Genomic DNA, 16,411 nt, shown 5'->3' with positions numbered 1-16,411 from the left:
TTAGCTTACTACATATAAAAGATCAATTTCTTGCTTATCTTATGTAAGTTGCTAAGTGGGGCCCATGAGCAGCATTGGCAAGCCTAAAGTGAAGATCTTGCACTGTAAAGAATAAAAGTACAATGTTTCTCTTAAAAGTAAAAGATAGTTGCTGCTCCAATAGGACTGTAATCAGAGTGAGAACAGAAAATTATTAGCTGTTTCTGTTTGTTTTTCAGCATTGCATTATTCCAGTAACACTGGAGAAAGACAATGCAGTTATGGTAAGTAAAGGTCTTTCTAGACCACAGAGGAGAAAAAAATCTTGAAAAAATTTCTTGGGTTTCTCTACATTATCTCTAAGTGAATAGAGTATTTGTAGGCTTTTACTGAGAAAAAAAGGATTTTTAAGCATCAAGAATGTTTATAAAAACTCAATAAATTGGCTATTGTATTAAATAAGCCTCAAAACTAAAATTAAACTTTGCTGTATGTGCATATTAATGTGAGTATTCCAGAACTCATTGATCCCTTGTCACACTTCAATAGACTTTTGCCCCTCCTCTTTCCAATAACCTCAGCATACATTTTTTCTTGTGGAGAAACCTTTAAACTTGTCTGGAGTTTAATCAGCTTTGTTTAAAGCTTTGTCTTCAGCTCAATAATGGAGTATTAAGGACCTACTTAAGAGATGAGAAGTTTTTTCTAAAATATCTGCATGTAGGAATATTTAAAGTATTTTTAAAGATCTGTAAAGATGTAAAATACATATATTTTTTGGTGGTAGCAATGCTTTCTACTGTCTTCCTCATTCTCAAATTATTTGAAGGGCATGTTTTTAAATGTGAAGCCATTACACTATGGTGGAAAGGTTTTGCTAGCCATTGAGCCTCATGTCCCCTCTGTTGCTGATCTCATGCTGCCTCCAGGAACTATTGTGCCAGATAGAGACCACAAAAACTCCTGAGCTGGCTGAGTGGCATCACAATTCTAACTGTATGATCCTTTATTTTAAAAATACCTCAATTAATTTTACTTTGAAATTCCTCCTCATTTTTAAGCTAGTAGTGAGACAACATTTCTAAGTAAGGCATACAGAATACAGAGAAATGTTTATACTCATCTGTAGGGGGGTTTTTAAATACCTTCTGTGTGTCAATGTGTCTCTATTCCCCTACAAATCTAGCCCAAATTCTGTCCTTCCATTGGAATATCTTCCCTTAAATTTTATTCCATGCAGGAGAGTTCTCAAATTGCCCTGTTTTGTTTCTCATGGCAGATATTTCAGAGTAGAAATAAAAATATTTGCATAATTTTTGAGTCTTTTAGGCCACAAGATTTTTCAGATATTATAATAAAGGAGTTTCCTATCGGTCATATTTTCTGAAGTACCCAGTTTAAAACATGTACTAATGAATATATGTGTAAAGCAGTTTTGAATGTGTTATACTGTAAATCTGAATCCAATAGGCTGGATTAAAATATTTGTCATAAGTAGGTTGCCAACAAATAATTATTCTCATGAGTAATTTGGCAAACACTATGACATAAAGGACACATTTGAGCAAATAGGATTTGATTGTGGAGATTTCATACACAGGAAAGGAATATTTGTTGATATAGGAATTTTAATAAAACATTCTTCCAGCTGTACTGCAAATGACCCCATGGGTCTTGATATCTTCATGTGACTTGTTCTTATGAACAGTAAGAATATGTCTAACTTATTTTGATTTTATTGGAAATTACACTTGTACATAAACCCTGTACGCAGCCTGGTACCTAAGCAGGTTATGAATTTTGGCCTACCTCTCCTTTAAGTTTCAGTTAACTAACTAGAGACAGATCTCCCAGATTTAATCCTTCCATTTTCAAAGACTTACCCTTGGCTTTGAGTTTTGTGACTAGGACTTAAGTGATTGGACACTGAATGTTTAAAATCTCTCCAAGGCCTACAGATTTCTCTCAAGTACCATTACAAACTCCATTAAAACTTTGCAGCAGGATTATGAGTCTCAAAGTCACTAGGCATTAAATATCTTGCCACTGTACATGGTATCAATCTCCCAGAAGTTGCATGTTCCAAAATGTTCGTGCAGTTCACTTTTTTTTTCTATCTTCTTGGAACAGATAAAGATACCCTCTCTCATATCAGACAGATCTTCACCAGTCCACAGCTGGACTTGAATCCTCAGTTTAACCCAAAGATCAGAGAATACTATGCAGAAGTGCCATTTGACATGGTGACAGTGAAGATAGGAGCAGAGCCCTCTAACTGTCAATGCCGTGTACACCTCGACAACAAGAAAGGGCCAAGGTATGAGCAACAAAATATGAGTGTAAAAACTTAATTTTGGAAATATGTCATAGTGTTCCAGATTTTTTTTTTGTTTCCAAATCCCCAGAACACAAATAGATTAATCACAGGAAAGTCAGCGGGAGTTCAACACTGAGAAACTTGTATTTATTTCTAACATCCTGAAGACAATGGTCATATGTTGTTCTCAAGCCATAATTAACCCTAACTTATTGGAGTGTACATCTCCAATATCTCACCCAGCTTCTGCAGTCACTGACAGCATCAAAGCTGGGTGGGAAAAGACTATCACTTCACTGCACACAGTAGATGACACAGAATTTAAGCTTTTGTATCCAGGTGTTAATTTTGCACAGTGTCCTAATCTGCCCCTGCTGGGCTTGGTCTGTTTACATGGCTCAAAATAGGGCAGCTGGCTTCCAAAGAAGAAATAAGTTCAAGTTTACTAACTCAGAATGATCCATTTTTGTCATAGTTGTAGTATAAGGGATTGTCATAGAATCACAGAAGTCACTTTAAAAAAGACTTAAGATCATCATGTCCAACTGTTAATCCAGCATTGCCAAGTCCATCACTAAACCACGTCCCTAAGTGCCACATCTACAGGGCTTTTAAGTTGCTTCCAGAATGGTGACATAGCCACTTCCCTGGGCAACCTGTTCCAATGCTTGACAACCCTTTCAGTGAAGAAATTCTTCCTAATATCAAACCTAAACCTCCCCTGGTGCAACTTAAAGCCATTTCCTTTTGTCCTCTCTCCTGGGAGAAGAGACTGACCCCCACCTTCTACAACCTCCTGTCCAGTAGTTGCCAAGAGTGGCATGGTCCCCCTTCAGCCTCCTTTTCTCTGGAATAAATACCCCTGGTTCCCTCAGCCACTCCCTATCAGACTTGTGCTCCAGTGACTTCACCTTGCTTCCTTCCTTCTCTGGATATTCTTCAGTCACTCAGTCTCTTTCTTGTAGTGTAGGGCCCAAAACTGAATGCAGGATTTAAGGTGTGGTGCCTTAAATCCTCACCAGTGCCAAATAGTGGACAATTTCAGCAGCTAGCTACACTTCTGATTGTATTTGTCTCCCTACTATCTTCATCACAAATTTGATTTCAAAATTATTTCATTCACAGATTTCATGTCAGAATATTTGCCACTGCCACTGTTTTGATTAAATGTCACTCTCAATATTTTTTCTTCTTGAAAGAACTTCAAATACTTACAAATCCTATTTTGCATTGTTTTTATTTAAAAGCTCAAGCATTTTGTAAGAGAAATAAAATATTAGAAGTAGCAGTCTCTAGGAGCAAGTTTAGCAGCCATAGATAAAAGATGTAAATCTTTGTTTCTTTAGTGTTTATTGCACTTCTTTCCTATTTTGTCATACAGCATTGCTAACTATCCCCTTGGCCTTGGATCGAACAAAGTCATCATTCTCTTAACGGATGATTCGCAGCCCAGCCCTGAGATTGTGAGCAGCTACAGAATCACAATTTATCGAGAAGACCGCCCTAGCCTCCCTTTGTTTGATGACTATATGATGTGTGGGTTTGTGCAGGTATTGTCTCTGCATTTTTTTGCTATACACACTAATAGGTGTAGCTGGTTTCTGTTCATCCCATGGTATAAATTAGGGTACATGAGCCAAAGCTCATGCAGAGCCAGTTTTTGTTGAGAAATTCAGCATTTACGCAACATTTTGCATATAAAAGGCAAGCCCAGTGTAAGTACCTGTAACCATGTATTTGAGAGCTCTAGGTTAAGTAATCCTTACCTTGGTCAGCCAAAACTTTCTTATAACTTTTCATAACTGTCTTTCTCTGACATTGGAGCCATGGAAATCCTTTTATCAGGAAAGATATTTATGATGACAGTCTTTTTATCAGCGTTCAAGACAAATGCTGCTACATAATTTATGAATGAAAACTGTTTATTCTAGGTCAATAAACACTAAAAAAAGACTCACTCATAATTCCAAAGGAAGGGATGACTGTTGCTTACGTCAAATTTATCCAAATACAAATTTGGGAATGCACATAATTTACTCCCAACAAATAGCAGTCCTTAGGAAGGAGTGGGTCTGTTGAATGAAGAAAGGAGCAGTCTATCCGATATGGCTTAATAAGGCTGGGCAAGGGGAGTTCAAGCTAAATTAGACACAAAAATTGAAGGAACTTAATGAAAGTAAGAGTGAATATTTCAGTTAGTGAAACTATAGTGATAAAAATATTATGCATAAGAGAGAAAACCTGGGACACATTCTGGATCAGAGTGGTTTGTATTCCAGTTTGAGGACTAAATGTTGGGTGCTGCTTGATATGATGGGCAAGGATAAACCAGGCAGTTCAAAGCTTCAAAGCAGGAAGTGACATTGTAAATGGTTATCACTGGCAGTGTATTTTTCTTTGGAATTTTAGGCAGATTAAAAATATTGGTGGGTTCATTCCAGAGCATCCAGGAGTAAAATATTTTGTCACAATCAATTCTGCAACCAGGAAGCACAATTTTCAAAATTATTGTGTTGAAACTGTCATGGTTGTTCATGTCAGATGTCTAATCCTATCTTTATTTTCTGTATGAAAATCTTAGTATATCCTTTAGCAAAACTTGCTTCTCTTCCCTGGTTTCTTTACATATACTGCAAAAGAGGTTGGGAGACTAGGGTGGTGGAAGGCAGAGCATTTATATGATGGGGCAGATCAAGAGGGTTTTTGTTTATCTTGTGGAGAATTAAGCACTAGGGCTTAAAACAGGAGTCAAAGAGATTATAAATGTTGATAGCAAATTCTATGTTGACAATAATTATCTCAATCTGCAAATCAGGACTGCCAGAGAAAATGAAGGTAGTAGTCACAGTGTACTGACTGCTGACCTGAATACCTGATTATGGTGCTGTCTGGCCCTCCACCTACTCTCTGTCTTTTCTCTTAGACTTCTCTTACAAGCTCAAAAGGTCAAGGACCGTCTTCTTACTGTTTGCACTGACTCAACACTACATCTAGTAGTTGCTACAGTAAAACAAGAATAAACACATATAATAGCTGAGATTTCAGTTCAGTTGTACAGCGACCTTGACATATTAAGTATGATTTAATATGAAAAGGAGAACAACAGTAAATTGAACTAGAGTTATATTACTAGGAGAACACACTGGCTGGAAAGATGTGAGGAAAGCTCTTTTTGTTTCCTTATTTGGGACAAGTATCTGAATGTAGGAACAGGAATTCAACCTCAAAAATATCTTCTGACACCAGAATTTACACTGTTGTTAATGTTTTATGATACCGTTTATGAGACTGAATGTGAATCTTTGAAACACTGTGAAGGCAAGGAGATCTAGACTTGATGAAAAGTGTTTTAGAAATTTTTTTTTGATTGAGTTTGGTTTTCTGCTCCTCTGTGAATAACTACCCTCTAACTAATACAGTTGTTCAGAGCTAGGGATGACTTCAGGAGTTTAGAGTAAAAATGAGATGAAAAGCATTCTTGTGGTATCTAATAAGCATTGTGAAGATACAGTATGAGATTCTAAAACAACTTTAAGATATGTTAGAGGCAAGCTTATCAGAGAGTGCCTTTAAAAAACAAACAAAGGCTGGAGCTGAAGATAGAAATGGCATTCTAAACCATTTAAAAGTCTGCATTTTTTCCTATTTGCTAGAACAGTATGTATTGCCTATTGCTTAGAATACTTTTTTTATCAACACAAAACTCAGGTCTTAAACAACATCATTACATTTTGCTCTTCATACCAGAGGAAATTACACAGTCTTGCAGAGCCAGTTGATACACCCCCATCAGTGGCATGAATACTGGTTCTCTTAGTAATGAAATCCTGTTTTTGGAGAAAAAGAACATGAGCTGATGGAGTCTTTGGACACTTGGACACTTGGCACAAGTGGGATCACACATGAGGAGAGACAGGCCAGTACTGTGGCCTGTGGTCACACTATAGTGATGTGGTCTTTCTTACAGAAGGCTTCAGTTAAAATTCTAATCCAGCAGCTTTTTTTCCTCACTTTCTTTTATGTTTAATCTCTTGAGGATATTCAGGTTTCACTGCAAGATGATACTATAAGGAAGCTTATAATAAAAAGACAGAGTGTAGGATGTGGTTTCCAACAGTCTAACAATTCTCATGCAGCTGAACAATCCTGGATTAATTTCAAGGTATTGAGTTGAGAAGTGTGTGGTTCCAAGCCTTGCAACCCCTAAAAAGGGAAAAAATATTGTCTCCTGTACTTTTTGATAGCAGCTGTAATATCCCCATTAAAACCAAATTAGTGGAGGATAAACTGTCATTTCACAATAGCACCTTCAGCAGATTTGGTTGCCTTCCATTCTGTGTTCTGCATTTTGACAGTGTTGTTTGGACTGCAAATGAAGAGGTTATTGATTTTTCTTGAACTTAATTTTGTGCAATTGCTGACAATATTCAAATTAAGTCTCCATGAAGGAAGTGATGCCATTTCATTATCACCTCTGAAGCTGTGATATGGAAGATAATCAAAATCCAAGGCAGTCAGCAGAAAAACCAGTGAGCTCTTAAAACAGAGTTATCAGCATCACTCTCAAGTGAAAGATCCCAGACTATGTACATACTGTCATAAAGGACAAAATATTTTAATCATTCTTGCACTGCCCATTATCTTTAAAATACAAACAGAACTATGCCTCACTTGAAATGTGTAGATGCTGCCTCTTTGATTGCTAATATTTGCCTAGTTGCAGTCATGGGGATTAACTACTGATGTGCTTAGGGAACATTTTTTGACCCTGTGAACTTCTGCATCTATTTGTACCTACAGTGTCCTGTTTCCACATGGCTTGTTTTCTTTGTTTGTTTCGTCAGTTGGTTGGTTATGGGTGAGTTTGGGTTTGGTTTGTTGTATTTTAATAATACAGATATTTATTTGGGTTTGCATTTGTATTGAGAGCAATGGATAGCTAATGCTATACTTTATTGCATAGTGTGTTTCATTCTCTGTCATTTTCTTTTGTGCATTTGTACATTTGATTCCAAAATCAGTGCAGTGCAGTGAGCTGATGTTCTGGCTATCCTACAGCTTTTGCAGGTCTGAAAGAATGAACTTACAGAACAGCTTCAAAAACTTTCCTGATGTTTACAGAACACCTTATTCTTATGTATTATTATCTCTTGAATTTTTGTAAATCCTTTTATCATATTGTTTTCCTGATAGCTTAAGAAGCCCAACAGAGCTTATGATGAGATACTGGCATAGCATTGCTGACATATAACACTAAACAGCTGCAATGCAGCTGGAAACAAAATGCTAGCAGCATGTTTATTTCTCTGTCTGTCTACTAAACTTCTATTGATCAAAAAACAATTAAGACCTAAGACTAGCATATTAACTATATTTAACTTTATAGACTTTTTGGAGTAGAGATGAAAAAAATCTTTAGAAAGGAAGAAGCCTTAAAAAAAAAAAGGAAGTAATTTCATTTTTATGCTCAGAAGACAGAATACCTAAATGAGAATGCCTAATTTTTTTTTTTTTTTACATCTCAAGTTATACATTTCCAAAGGAAAATAAAATGGTTTTACTTTGTTTCAAACTGTGTGCTGTTACCATTGCAAAGCTTTTCATACCAGACAGTAGAAGTAAAAACTGTCAGTTATAGAAACACATATTAACTCTTTGCCTAGTACTTTCATGCAAAGATTTCAAAGAACCTTGCAAATACTAAATAATGTCAAAACAAAAACCCAACCAAACAGATTAGGAGAGAAACAAAGAACTTGTCCTGTAGTAGGACAAGCTGGATGCACCCTAGTCTCTTCTGAATTTCCCATTGGCTTCATTAGATTCAGTGTGCCCACCCTTACAAATGACCCATCTCTTCTGTCCTAAGGACATTGTAAATGCCATGAACAGACTCTTAGGTTTTGCTGTGATTATTGTAGCAGCATCTGACCCTCTTGGTATTTCTGAGTTTGAGTGTCTTTCTTGAAAAGTCATGGAAAGTGCACCTCTGGAACAGTCTAATTATATCAGCAAGCAGACTGTATCTTATTTGCAAAGTTAGCTTACTTCCCTTTTAGAGAAAAAAAAGAATATCCATTATAGGAGCAATCATGTGTTGCATTTGTCTGCCTTCTCAGGTATAGAGCTGGTGAAATTTTTTTTTAGTGGTTTTGAATTTTTCAGAAAACAACATAAAAATGTCCCAGACATCAAAAAACTAGTTTTAGTTATTTTTTGTTGTTGTTGCTATTCAAAAGAGGATGTTTTGATTCAGTGAGGACTATCTGACTTAAAATTTTTAGCATTCAAAATTTGTATTGGTATAACTGTTAGATATTTTATCCATTGCGAAAGCCCAGAATGCTAACTCTTTTCAAGGAGGGAGTGGCTGGGACAACCAAAAAGTTCACTCATTAGATCTGAAATAGTCAAGTCTAAATTTTCCTCAGAAACACTGGTGAGAGTACAGTATGACAATCATGTTTTCCAGGAGCAATGCCAACTTAAGCATCCTTTTCCCTGCTTGCAGCTACTCATGAACCAGATGGGAAAACATTTTTAAGATTAACTAGTTTCTAGGATAAGGGTCTCATTCTCTCTGTGTGAACACAAGGGAGGGGGTAAGTGCAGGGGAAGAAATGAGCTGCTGAGCACAGAAGAAGGGTAAGTGGGTGCTGTTTAAGGCTTTTTTTTTTTTTCATGAAAGAAACTCACACTGAGATTGGGTTTAAAGCTCTTGCTGGTTTTAAATGAGCAGGAGCTTCATGTTCAAAAATTGTAGAATTGATTTATGGGTGAAAACACACAAAACACTAGAAGTACTTTTGCATTGCTATTAACCTATAAATTATTTTGTTTCTGTGTGACTGCAACCCACTTCCCAGGAAAAACAAAATGAGGTTCACAATAGCCTTGAGGAGCAAATATGTAGCAAACAGAACATGTGTTAAATTGTCAGCAGTTCAGGTGAAAACCACAAAATAGAGAGCTAATAGAGAGAGACTGCCATAGAAAGGAGGCTGAGGTCCTACATCTTCAACTGCTTTATGTCAGCATGGTTCAATTAATTTCAGGAGAGCAATTCCAAGTTACACTGATTGAGTACCTGTCCTGACAGAAATATACAGCTGAATTATTTTCCGTTATATATGCCAGGCAATGCTTTTGAGTGAGTTCACTTGCATAAAACTGCTGAATTTTTTAGTGATTTTGCTAAATATCTAGACCAAGAAACATCCAAGGACAATCTAAAGAACTACTTGAAGGTGTTTTAAAGTATTTAAAGATCAAGGGATGTTTAATCACCATTCACTGTAAGTATAAACTGAACAAAGACCTAAATTGAATAACACAACTTTGTGCTTTAAATTAGTATATTTAAGATGATGTAGAAGGGAGAGATTCAAATAAAAAATACACTTGGCTGATTTTCATGTAGAGGGTTAATTCATGTATGTATCTCAGAGCAAACTTTGTAGAGTCAGCGTGTTCTGTCTTTGTCAACTTCTATACCAATGGGGAGAGAAGGCTTACCACATTTTCTTAATTATTCCAAAGACTTTTGTGATGATTTAAAGCATCGCTCTGTAGATGAGTCAGAGGAACAATTAACAATTATGATGGATATTCTTTACATTTATGCAGTTCTGTGCTAAACTCATTTTGGATCTCAGAATCAGGATGTTGCTGTTAAGCTGACATCTTAATCAGCAGCCAGCATTTGCTGCTTTAAGGAAACATCCCAAAACCACAGCAGAGCATAGATCCATCATCTGAAGAAATTAATATAATGCTCTAGGAGTCAAGCCCATCTTTCACCTACAAAGTTAGCTTCATAGACAGTCTGCACTATCATCTGGTAGTCATGAGTTCACATAATCAGTGCTCTCTGTGAGACATCTGCTGCACTCCAAAGAGGCCACACACAGCAAATGGGCAGAACTTGGGAATAAAATGGAAAGAAATAGCAAAAGAATGAGTCTGTATGTGCTTCTATTTAGGCATCTCTTGCTCTGAGTATGGAATAAAAATTTATAGTTTTATTCTGTATCTTCAGTAGGCTGTGCCTGACTAGAATCATCATCCTACCCTCCAATACTTTGGGAATGCCACATTACAGAGCCCAAACTTTAAGGCTCAAGTTATGTTGGCTCCAGCTGCCCAAAGAAAAGTTTACAGTCTTTCAGTTTACAGTATTTTCTTTACACTCCTGATTTTATACTTGTTGCACTTGGTCTTCTCTATGTAGCTAAGTTTCCTGTTTAACATATGATTCAATATTAATACCAGATACCCTCTAGGAAATGTTTCCAGAAGTTTCAGGCAGAGACTGAAGAGAGTGGATGTTTCCATGTAGCAGCAGCTAAATATGTCATTATAACAATGCACTGTACTTGGGAAATAGTGTGTTACACGGATTACTGATGGATAAATTGCCACCAGTACTTTGAGACAATCTATATGAATAGATTAATGAATTGTTGAATGCAATGATTCAACAATTATAAGCCAACAGTGACTGGGATGACACCAACAAACTAATTTGGTTTATAATCATTAGCCAGAAGTTTTAAGTTGCTATGATAATTAGGCTTTAAAGACTAAGAATTTTATAGGCAGCTTTCAGCCTTAGTTTTTCCAGTGTTCCTTTTCCTTGGTTGGCACTCTTGTGGATAAGAATTTCTTAAGTCAGGAGTGATATCAGTCTTCAGCACCACTGAATTTATTCACACAACTAGAGTTGTTTGTAGCACCTCCTACCTCAGCTGTTGAAAATTTAGTATTTCCTACTGTTCTTTTCTTCTTTTATGTGTTTGCAATTTAGCACAGTCTTACTGGGAACATCCCACCCTCCTAGATACTCAGGTGACTCCTGACTTGAATTGTTATTTAGCTGTTATGCTGCCACAGAAAAATGTCATTAGTAGAAAACTATGTGATAAAAGAAAAATCTCAACGACCTGAAAATTCCATTCTTTTGTGTGCTTAAGCTGTTCTTCCCTTTCATACAATTACTGATGTAATCCCATGAGTGTGCATTAAAGATAGAGAAGATGAAGATCTGCCCATAAATTAGCCAAGGAGAAACTCATAATTGCTTAACTAAAAATGTCAGGGAATTCAATTGTGACCTATATGATTGCACCTAGTGAACAAAATCCCAGTGGTGCTAGTGGGGGGTATGGTTGGACATTTCAGCCTTACAATGGCTGCTCCCTATGGTGCTGCAGGATGGGAGATGCTGAGGCAGATACAGTGCTGCGGGTGCAAATTCTGTAGATACCCTGCTATCTCTGAGCCCATGACAGACTGCTAGTACAGACTGGAAGAGATCCAGATTTTTCTGATTCCTTGCCTTTAACCTAAGGATTAAAATGTCTTTTTAAATAATAGCAGCAAATCATTGTGGGTGGCTGTGAAAGGAGACAGATGACAATAAATGCTGGGTAGGCAATTCTGCTCCTGGGAGAACACTGTTCTCTGGAAGAGTTTATCAGAAAAACTATTTTTATAAAATTTTTGTCAGCTATGTGGTTTTTTGTTTGTGCTAAGTTATCAGGCAATCATCCCACATATTTAGATTTTCAGTTATGATCCTTCTTTGCTCTTGTTTTGGATGTTTTTTTTTAATATAATAGAGGTCCAGTAACACTACTGGAATCAATTACATTTTGCTAGAGAACTGGTAGCACTAACTTTTGCAAAAGATTCCTCACACCACAGAGTTTTTTTGTGCTTATTCTTGCTTCCTCTCTCTGCCCTACACAGTAATTTCTCCATGCATTGCTGCATTGTGGTGCACTTCAGGCAGAGACCTCTACCTTGGTGGACTGATGGCCCTTAGGGAGATAAGGGAGCCACACACTCAAATCACCTCAACCTGAGGCCAAGAGAAAGAGTGTTTGTGGGGGTCCTGGCAGAGCCTGACTAGTTGGGTTTCTTCCTTCTGGCTGCTCCTACCTACAGAAAGGCACTGCTGGAGCCAGACACTGGACAGGCAGAGGCAGGTTCTCTTGAGTCATACCCTGTGTTGTACTGATGATATTACCTTGTGAAGGCACCTGTGGTGTCTGGAGAGGAACACATGAGGTACTTGAGGACTCTGTCTCCCTCTACCAGCTGCTGTTGTTCCATGATTCCATAGGGAACTTAGCTTAGCTGTCTCAATCACCATGTTGGGTCAGGATTTGCATTGCCTACATTAACTAGGCTAAATTAGAAAGGTAGAGTGAAGCCCATAATATTTTGATTTTTCCATTTCCAACTATACAATATCAGGATTTTAAAAATAACTGCTCAGTAAATCATAAACCCTTACAGGTCTTTGAACCACATAAGTATGAAAACTTGAAAGTTTGAGTTCAGCAGTTCTCCTTTACAAGTTCTAGAAAATCCAACATTTAAAAGTACAATAGTTGAAGGGGGTGGGGAAGAAGAGGTCATCCAGAGTTTCTGAACTGAAATATTTAGCTTATGTTTTGGGTAAATAGCTGTGTCAGTGTTTGCAATCTGTCAATGTATTCAGTTCTGTCTGAGTAATGAAAATAAAGTTCATTAATTAGAAATAACTTGCACTGTATGACAGCACACAGAGTATTACAACCATGATCAGACTGCCACTTTATAAATCACAGACAAATCAGTACAGGCATATGGGTGAAATATTTGCAAAGTATATGTTGAATGTAAATCTGTGGGGTTTTTATAAATGGTCACTGCACTTTGTACTGAAGCTAAAGTTGTTGTTAAGTTTAACTTATATAATCCCATATCTCAGTGAATACCTCAAACAAAACTGAGACCTGAAGATTTTATCACAAAATGGCTCAGTCCTTGAGTTCTGGGCCTGTCCATGATAAAAGGGGGAAGAAATTTGGTCACCTTTGTTAAGAAGCTTGAGAAATAGCTTTGTGTGCTACACCAGGGCTCTCTGGTGCCTTGGTTACATTTTTTGGTGAATGGTGGCACTCGTTAAGAGGCTGACGTGGCAGTGGAATTAGGGGATGTTTGTGCTGACTGTGCACAAGCTGGTCTAAGTACAAGGAACAAAGTGCCTGTGCTACATGGCACACAGGCCATTCCAGCTACATGTTAATGGAATATCACAGTTTCTGGTGCATGAGCTTGTTACTCTGCAAGATTTTCTGTCAGGCGCCTAGACATACCATGAGGGATGTATGCTAAAACTGTCTGGAGCCACGTTTGAGGCACACAGAAGTTGCATGTTCCTCAATTATACAGTTGTACACCTCAGCTCTTCCAGTTCTGGGACTCTCTAAGAAGACTGTCATTTGGATTCAGTAATAGCTTCTGTGCCCAATTTTGTGATGTGTATAGCAGTAAAAGAAAAGAAAAATAGCCTTGATTCAAGCCCTTTGAATAAGGAAAAGGCTCCCTTTGGCTTCCATGTAATTTGTATCTAACCTAACTAGACTTATTACTTAACATGTAGGATCAAAAAATGAGTCTGCAGAAAAAAGTATACTTCCTACTGCATCTCCAGAAATAATTGCTGGTATTTGATCATCTCAGCTTTTGATGCTAGTGGAAATTATTGGTGGCATTTTGGCATTGAAAAGCTGTGAAGGTTGTTGTGAATATATAAAGGGAAGTCTAATAAGTAATAGTAATGTCATCATAAGTCTTAAAAGCAATTTGTCTAGACTTTTAATGACAGTCATAAAATTCTGATTTGGTAAAATAAAAGCAAAAATTATAATTCTGCAATTCAGCCAAATGGCACAATAGAACAATGAAGAGTGAAGTGTTTTATTGCTGCACTGCATAAAGGCTGTCACCTCTTTCAGCTATACAGTCACAATGTATATTTGAAATGCAGATTGTTTTCCCTGTGTGCCATTTTAATAAAGATGGGTGGGACCTGACTAAAATCCTACTGTGGGTCTCATGATCATGTATAGGGATTTGACCATTTTTGTTCTCCTTGAAAGAGCTGTGGATGCTGTGGCTCCAGGTGTCAGTAACTCACGCAGTCCACCACACCAAAAATGGGAAAGGGGATAATTCCATATCTCAGTGAATACCTCAAACAAAACTGAGACCTGAAGATTTTATCACAAAACGGCTCAGTCCTTGAGTTCTGGGCCTGTGCATGATAAAAGTGGAAAATTTGGTCACCCTTTTTAAGAAGCTTGAGATGTCTCTAACATCAGTCAGTAGTTGTACCTGGGTCACAGAAACCTAGATGTTTTGTAGTTTCATCTAGAAAAACTTAGGAAACTCAGAATCCAACTTCTTTTCTCAAAGTTCAAGAGAAAAATAAGGAAGTTAGTTTTCTAGATTATTTTACTTTGTTCCTCAGTAGCTTCTTCTTATAGAATTGAGGTCCAAAATAGAATCCTAGCTAGCTTGTCAGATTCTTTTCTGTACAGAGCTATAAATGTATGAAAAAGGCTTTACTGTTCTAAAGACTGCAATAAAACATCCTAAGTTTCTGCCTATGGTGCTCCTGAGTAAGATGGTAGAAGCTTCTTGCATAGATAATCATATTTTAATTAGTCTGATTTTGTGTTTGTTTAACAACTTCATAAAGAACAGTAAAATTAGTCATTGAAAAGCATTTACTATGCAAGATGAGTCCAATACCTGAAGGACAAACTTCTGCCAAAGTCAGGAAGCCATTCCATCGCTGCTCTTGTTCCTTTTGGAATCAGGGTAGGTATAAAACACAATCACTTATATAAAACACGATTACTCATATATATCAAAAAGGAGACTCAGATTTGATACATTTTTCTTTGCTGAGAAAATCAGTTTCACAGTATAGATCCATTGCTATTTCTGTAGCTGTAAAATCTCTGTATCCAACTGTTATTCTCCTTACCTGTCCCTCTACAGTCTGTGTTTCAAAGCTGAAATCCAGGGCATTCATTATTGACAGTTCAATTGGTGTACTCTTTTTAGTTCACCTCATATACTGCTCTCAAATTCATCTGAAAATGTGAAATAGCCTGTTGAATTTTCCCCTTGATGATACTACAATAGATGTGAAAGAAGAGCCTTCAGCATAAGGCTTCCTAAGTGTTAACAGATCATGAAAATTGGTGACAACTGTTGTGCTGAGAGTATCATAACCTGCAAGAGGAGGGCCAGCAATTCCACAGTGATGAGAAGAGTGCTTGGTGTTTGAGCTGTGGTCACATTTGCCTTTCAAGTCATTTGGACCTCCATGCCACACTTTTCAGGAGAGGAAAGCTAATGCAGCTGCCTTTGTTAATCAGTCAGTATGACCTAGGCCCTCAGGGAGGCAGGCGAAGGCAGATACATACTGAGACACACAATCCTTGCTGATTAACAGTGAAAGCTGGTAAAGTTACTCTCTAAGCCTGTCTGGCCCATCAGCTGCAGAAATGTAATTTAGATGATTATCTACATGCCCATTAAACCTTGTGACCCATCACTAGTCTGTTTGAAGTTTGCCTGCTTAAACTCGCTAATAGGAAGAATAGAAGGATTAACTCAGAGGTCATGAAATAAGAGAGCAGCAAAGAAGATGACAAAAGAGCAGAGAAAAACTTCCTACTGCATGTATTTGGCAAGGAGAAAGAACTACAGTGCCATGATCATCTCAGCAGATACTGTTACTTTATGGAGAAAGCAAGCCATCTGGAATTCAGGCCATTTAATCCTTTGTGTGTGTGCTTTCAAACTGTTTTGTTTAGCTGCACAAATAAAATGAACTACCTGTGTGATGAATGTTGTCAAGTTAGGTGTTTACTAAACATAATGCAACATAAAAGAGTGTGGAATGCTGGTGGACAATAAGTGTTTCTGATTTTGTTCGGGGCTTGAGTGTATAGATATAAACAAGGGAAAAATTTAAATCAATCACATCAGAGTAGCTGCAGTCAGGTCAGCATCAAGTCCAGTGTTGTTTCCTTTAGGATAAGAAGCTCCAGCCACTACAGATGCTTGTCAAATTAAGGATTATGAATGGAAATCTTAAACAGTGATCTATCTTTTATTTGATAAAATTGAAATAAATATAAACATTTATAATAATCTGCCGAAATTATTTGCAGAATGTTGCAATGAAATTGGTAGCCAGTTAAAACTAAATTCATAGAGAAAAGTTGGGATGCATTGCAGAAAACAGAATGGAATACATGAGTA

General features: G+C 37.2%; 1 protein-coding gene across 2 annotated transcripts in view; it reads left to right on the top strand.

Annotated features, from left to right (window-relative positions):
- CPED1 (cadherin like and PC-esterase domain containing 1) overlaps nt 1–16,411 on the top strand; it is a 140,701-nt gene that overhangs the window by 71,947 nt on the left and 52,343 nt on the right. For both annotated transcript variants that reach the window (XM_068189884.1, XM_068189883.1), the window contains 3 exons: nt 219–263; nt 2,110–2,296; nt 3,678–3,846. In XM_068189884.1, coding sequence (XP_068045985.1) covers nt 219–263; nt 2,110–2,296; nt 3,678–3,846 — 401 coding nt within the window. The remainder of the gene's footprint in view (nt 1–218; nt 264–2,109; nt 2,297–3,677; nt 3,847–16,411) is intronic.

Source organism: Anomalospiza imberbis, chromosome 5 (genome assembly GCF_031753505.1).
Source record: "Anomalospiza imberbis isolate Cuckoo-Finch-1a 21T00152 chromosome 5, ASM3175350v1, whole genome shotgun sequence".
NCBI lineage: Eukaryota > Metazoa > Chordata > Aves > Passeriformes > Viduidae > Anomalospiza > Anomalospiza imberbis.
This window is presented reverse-complemented; position numbering and strand designations above follow the sequence as displayed.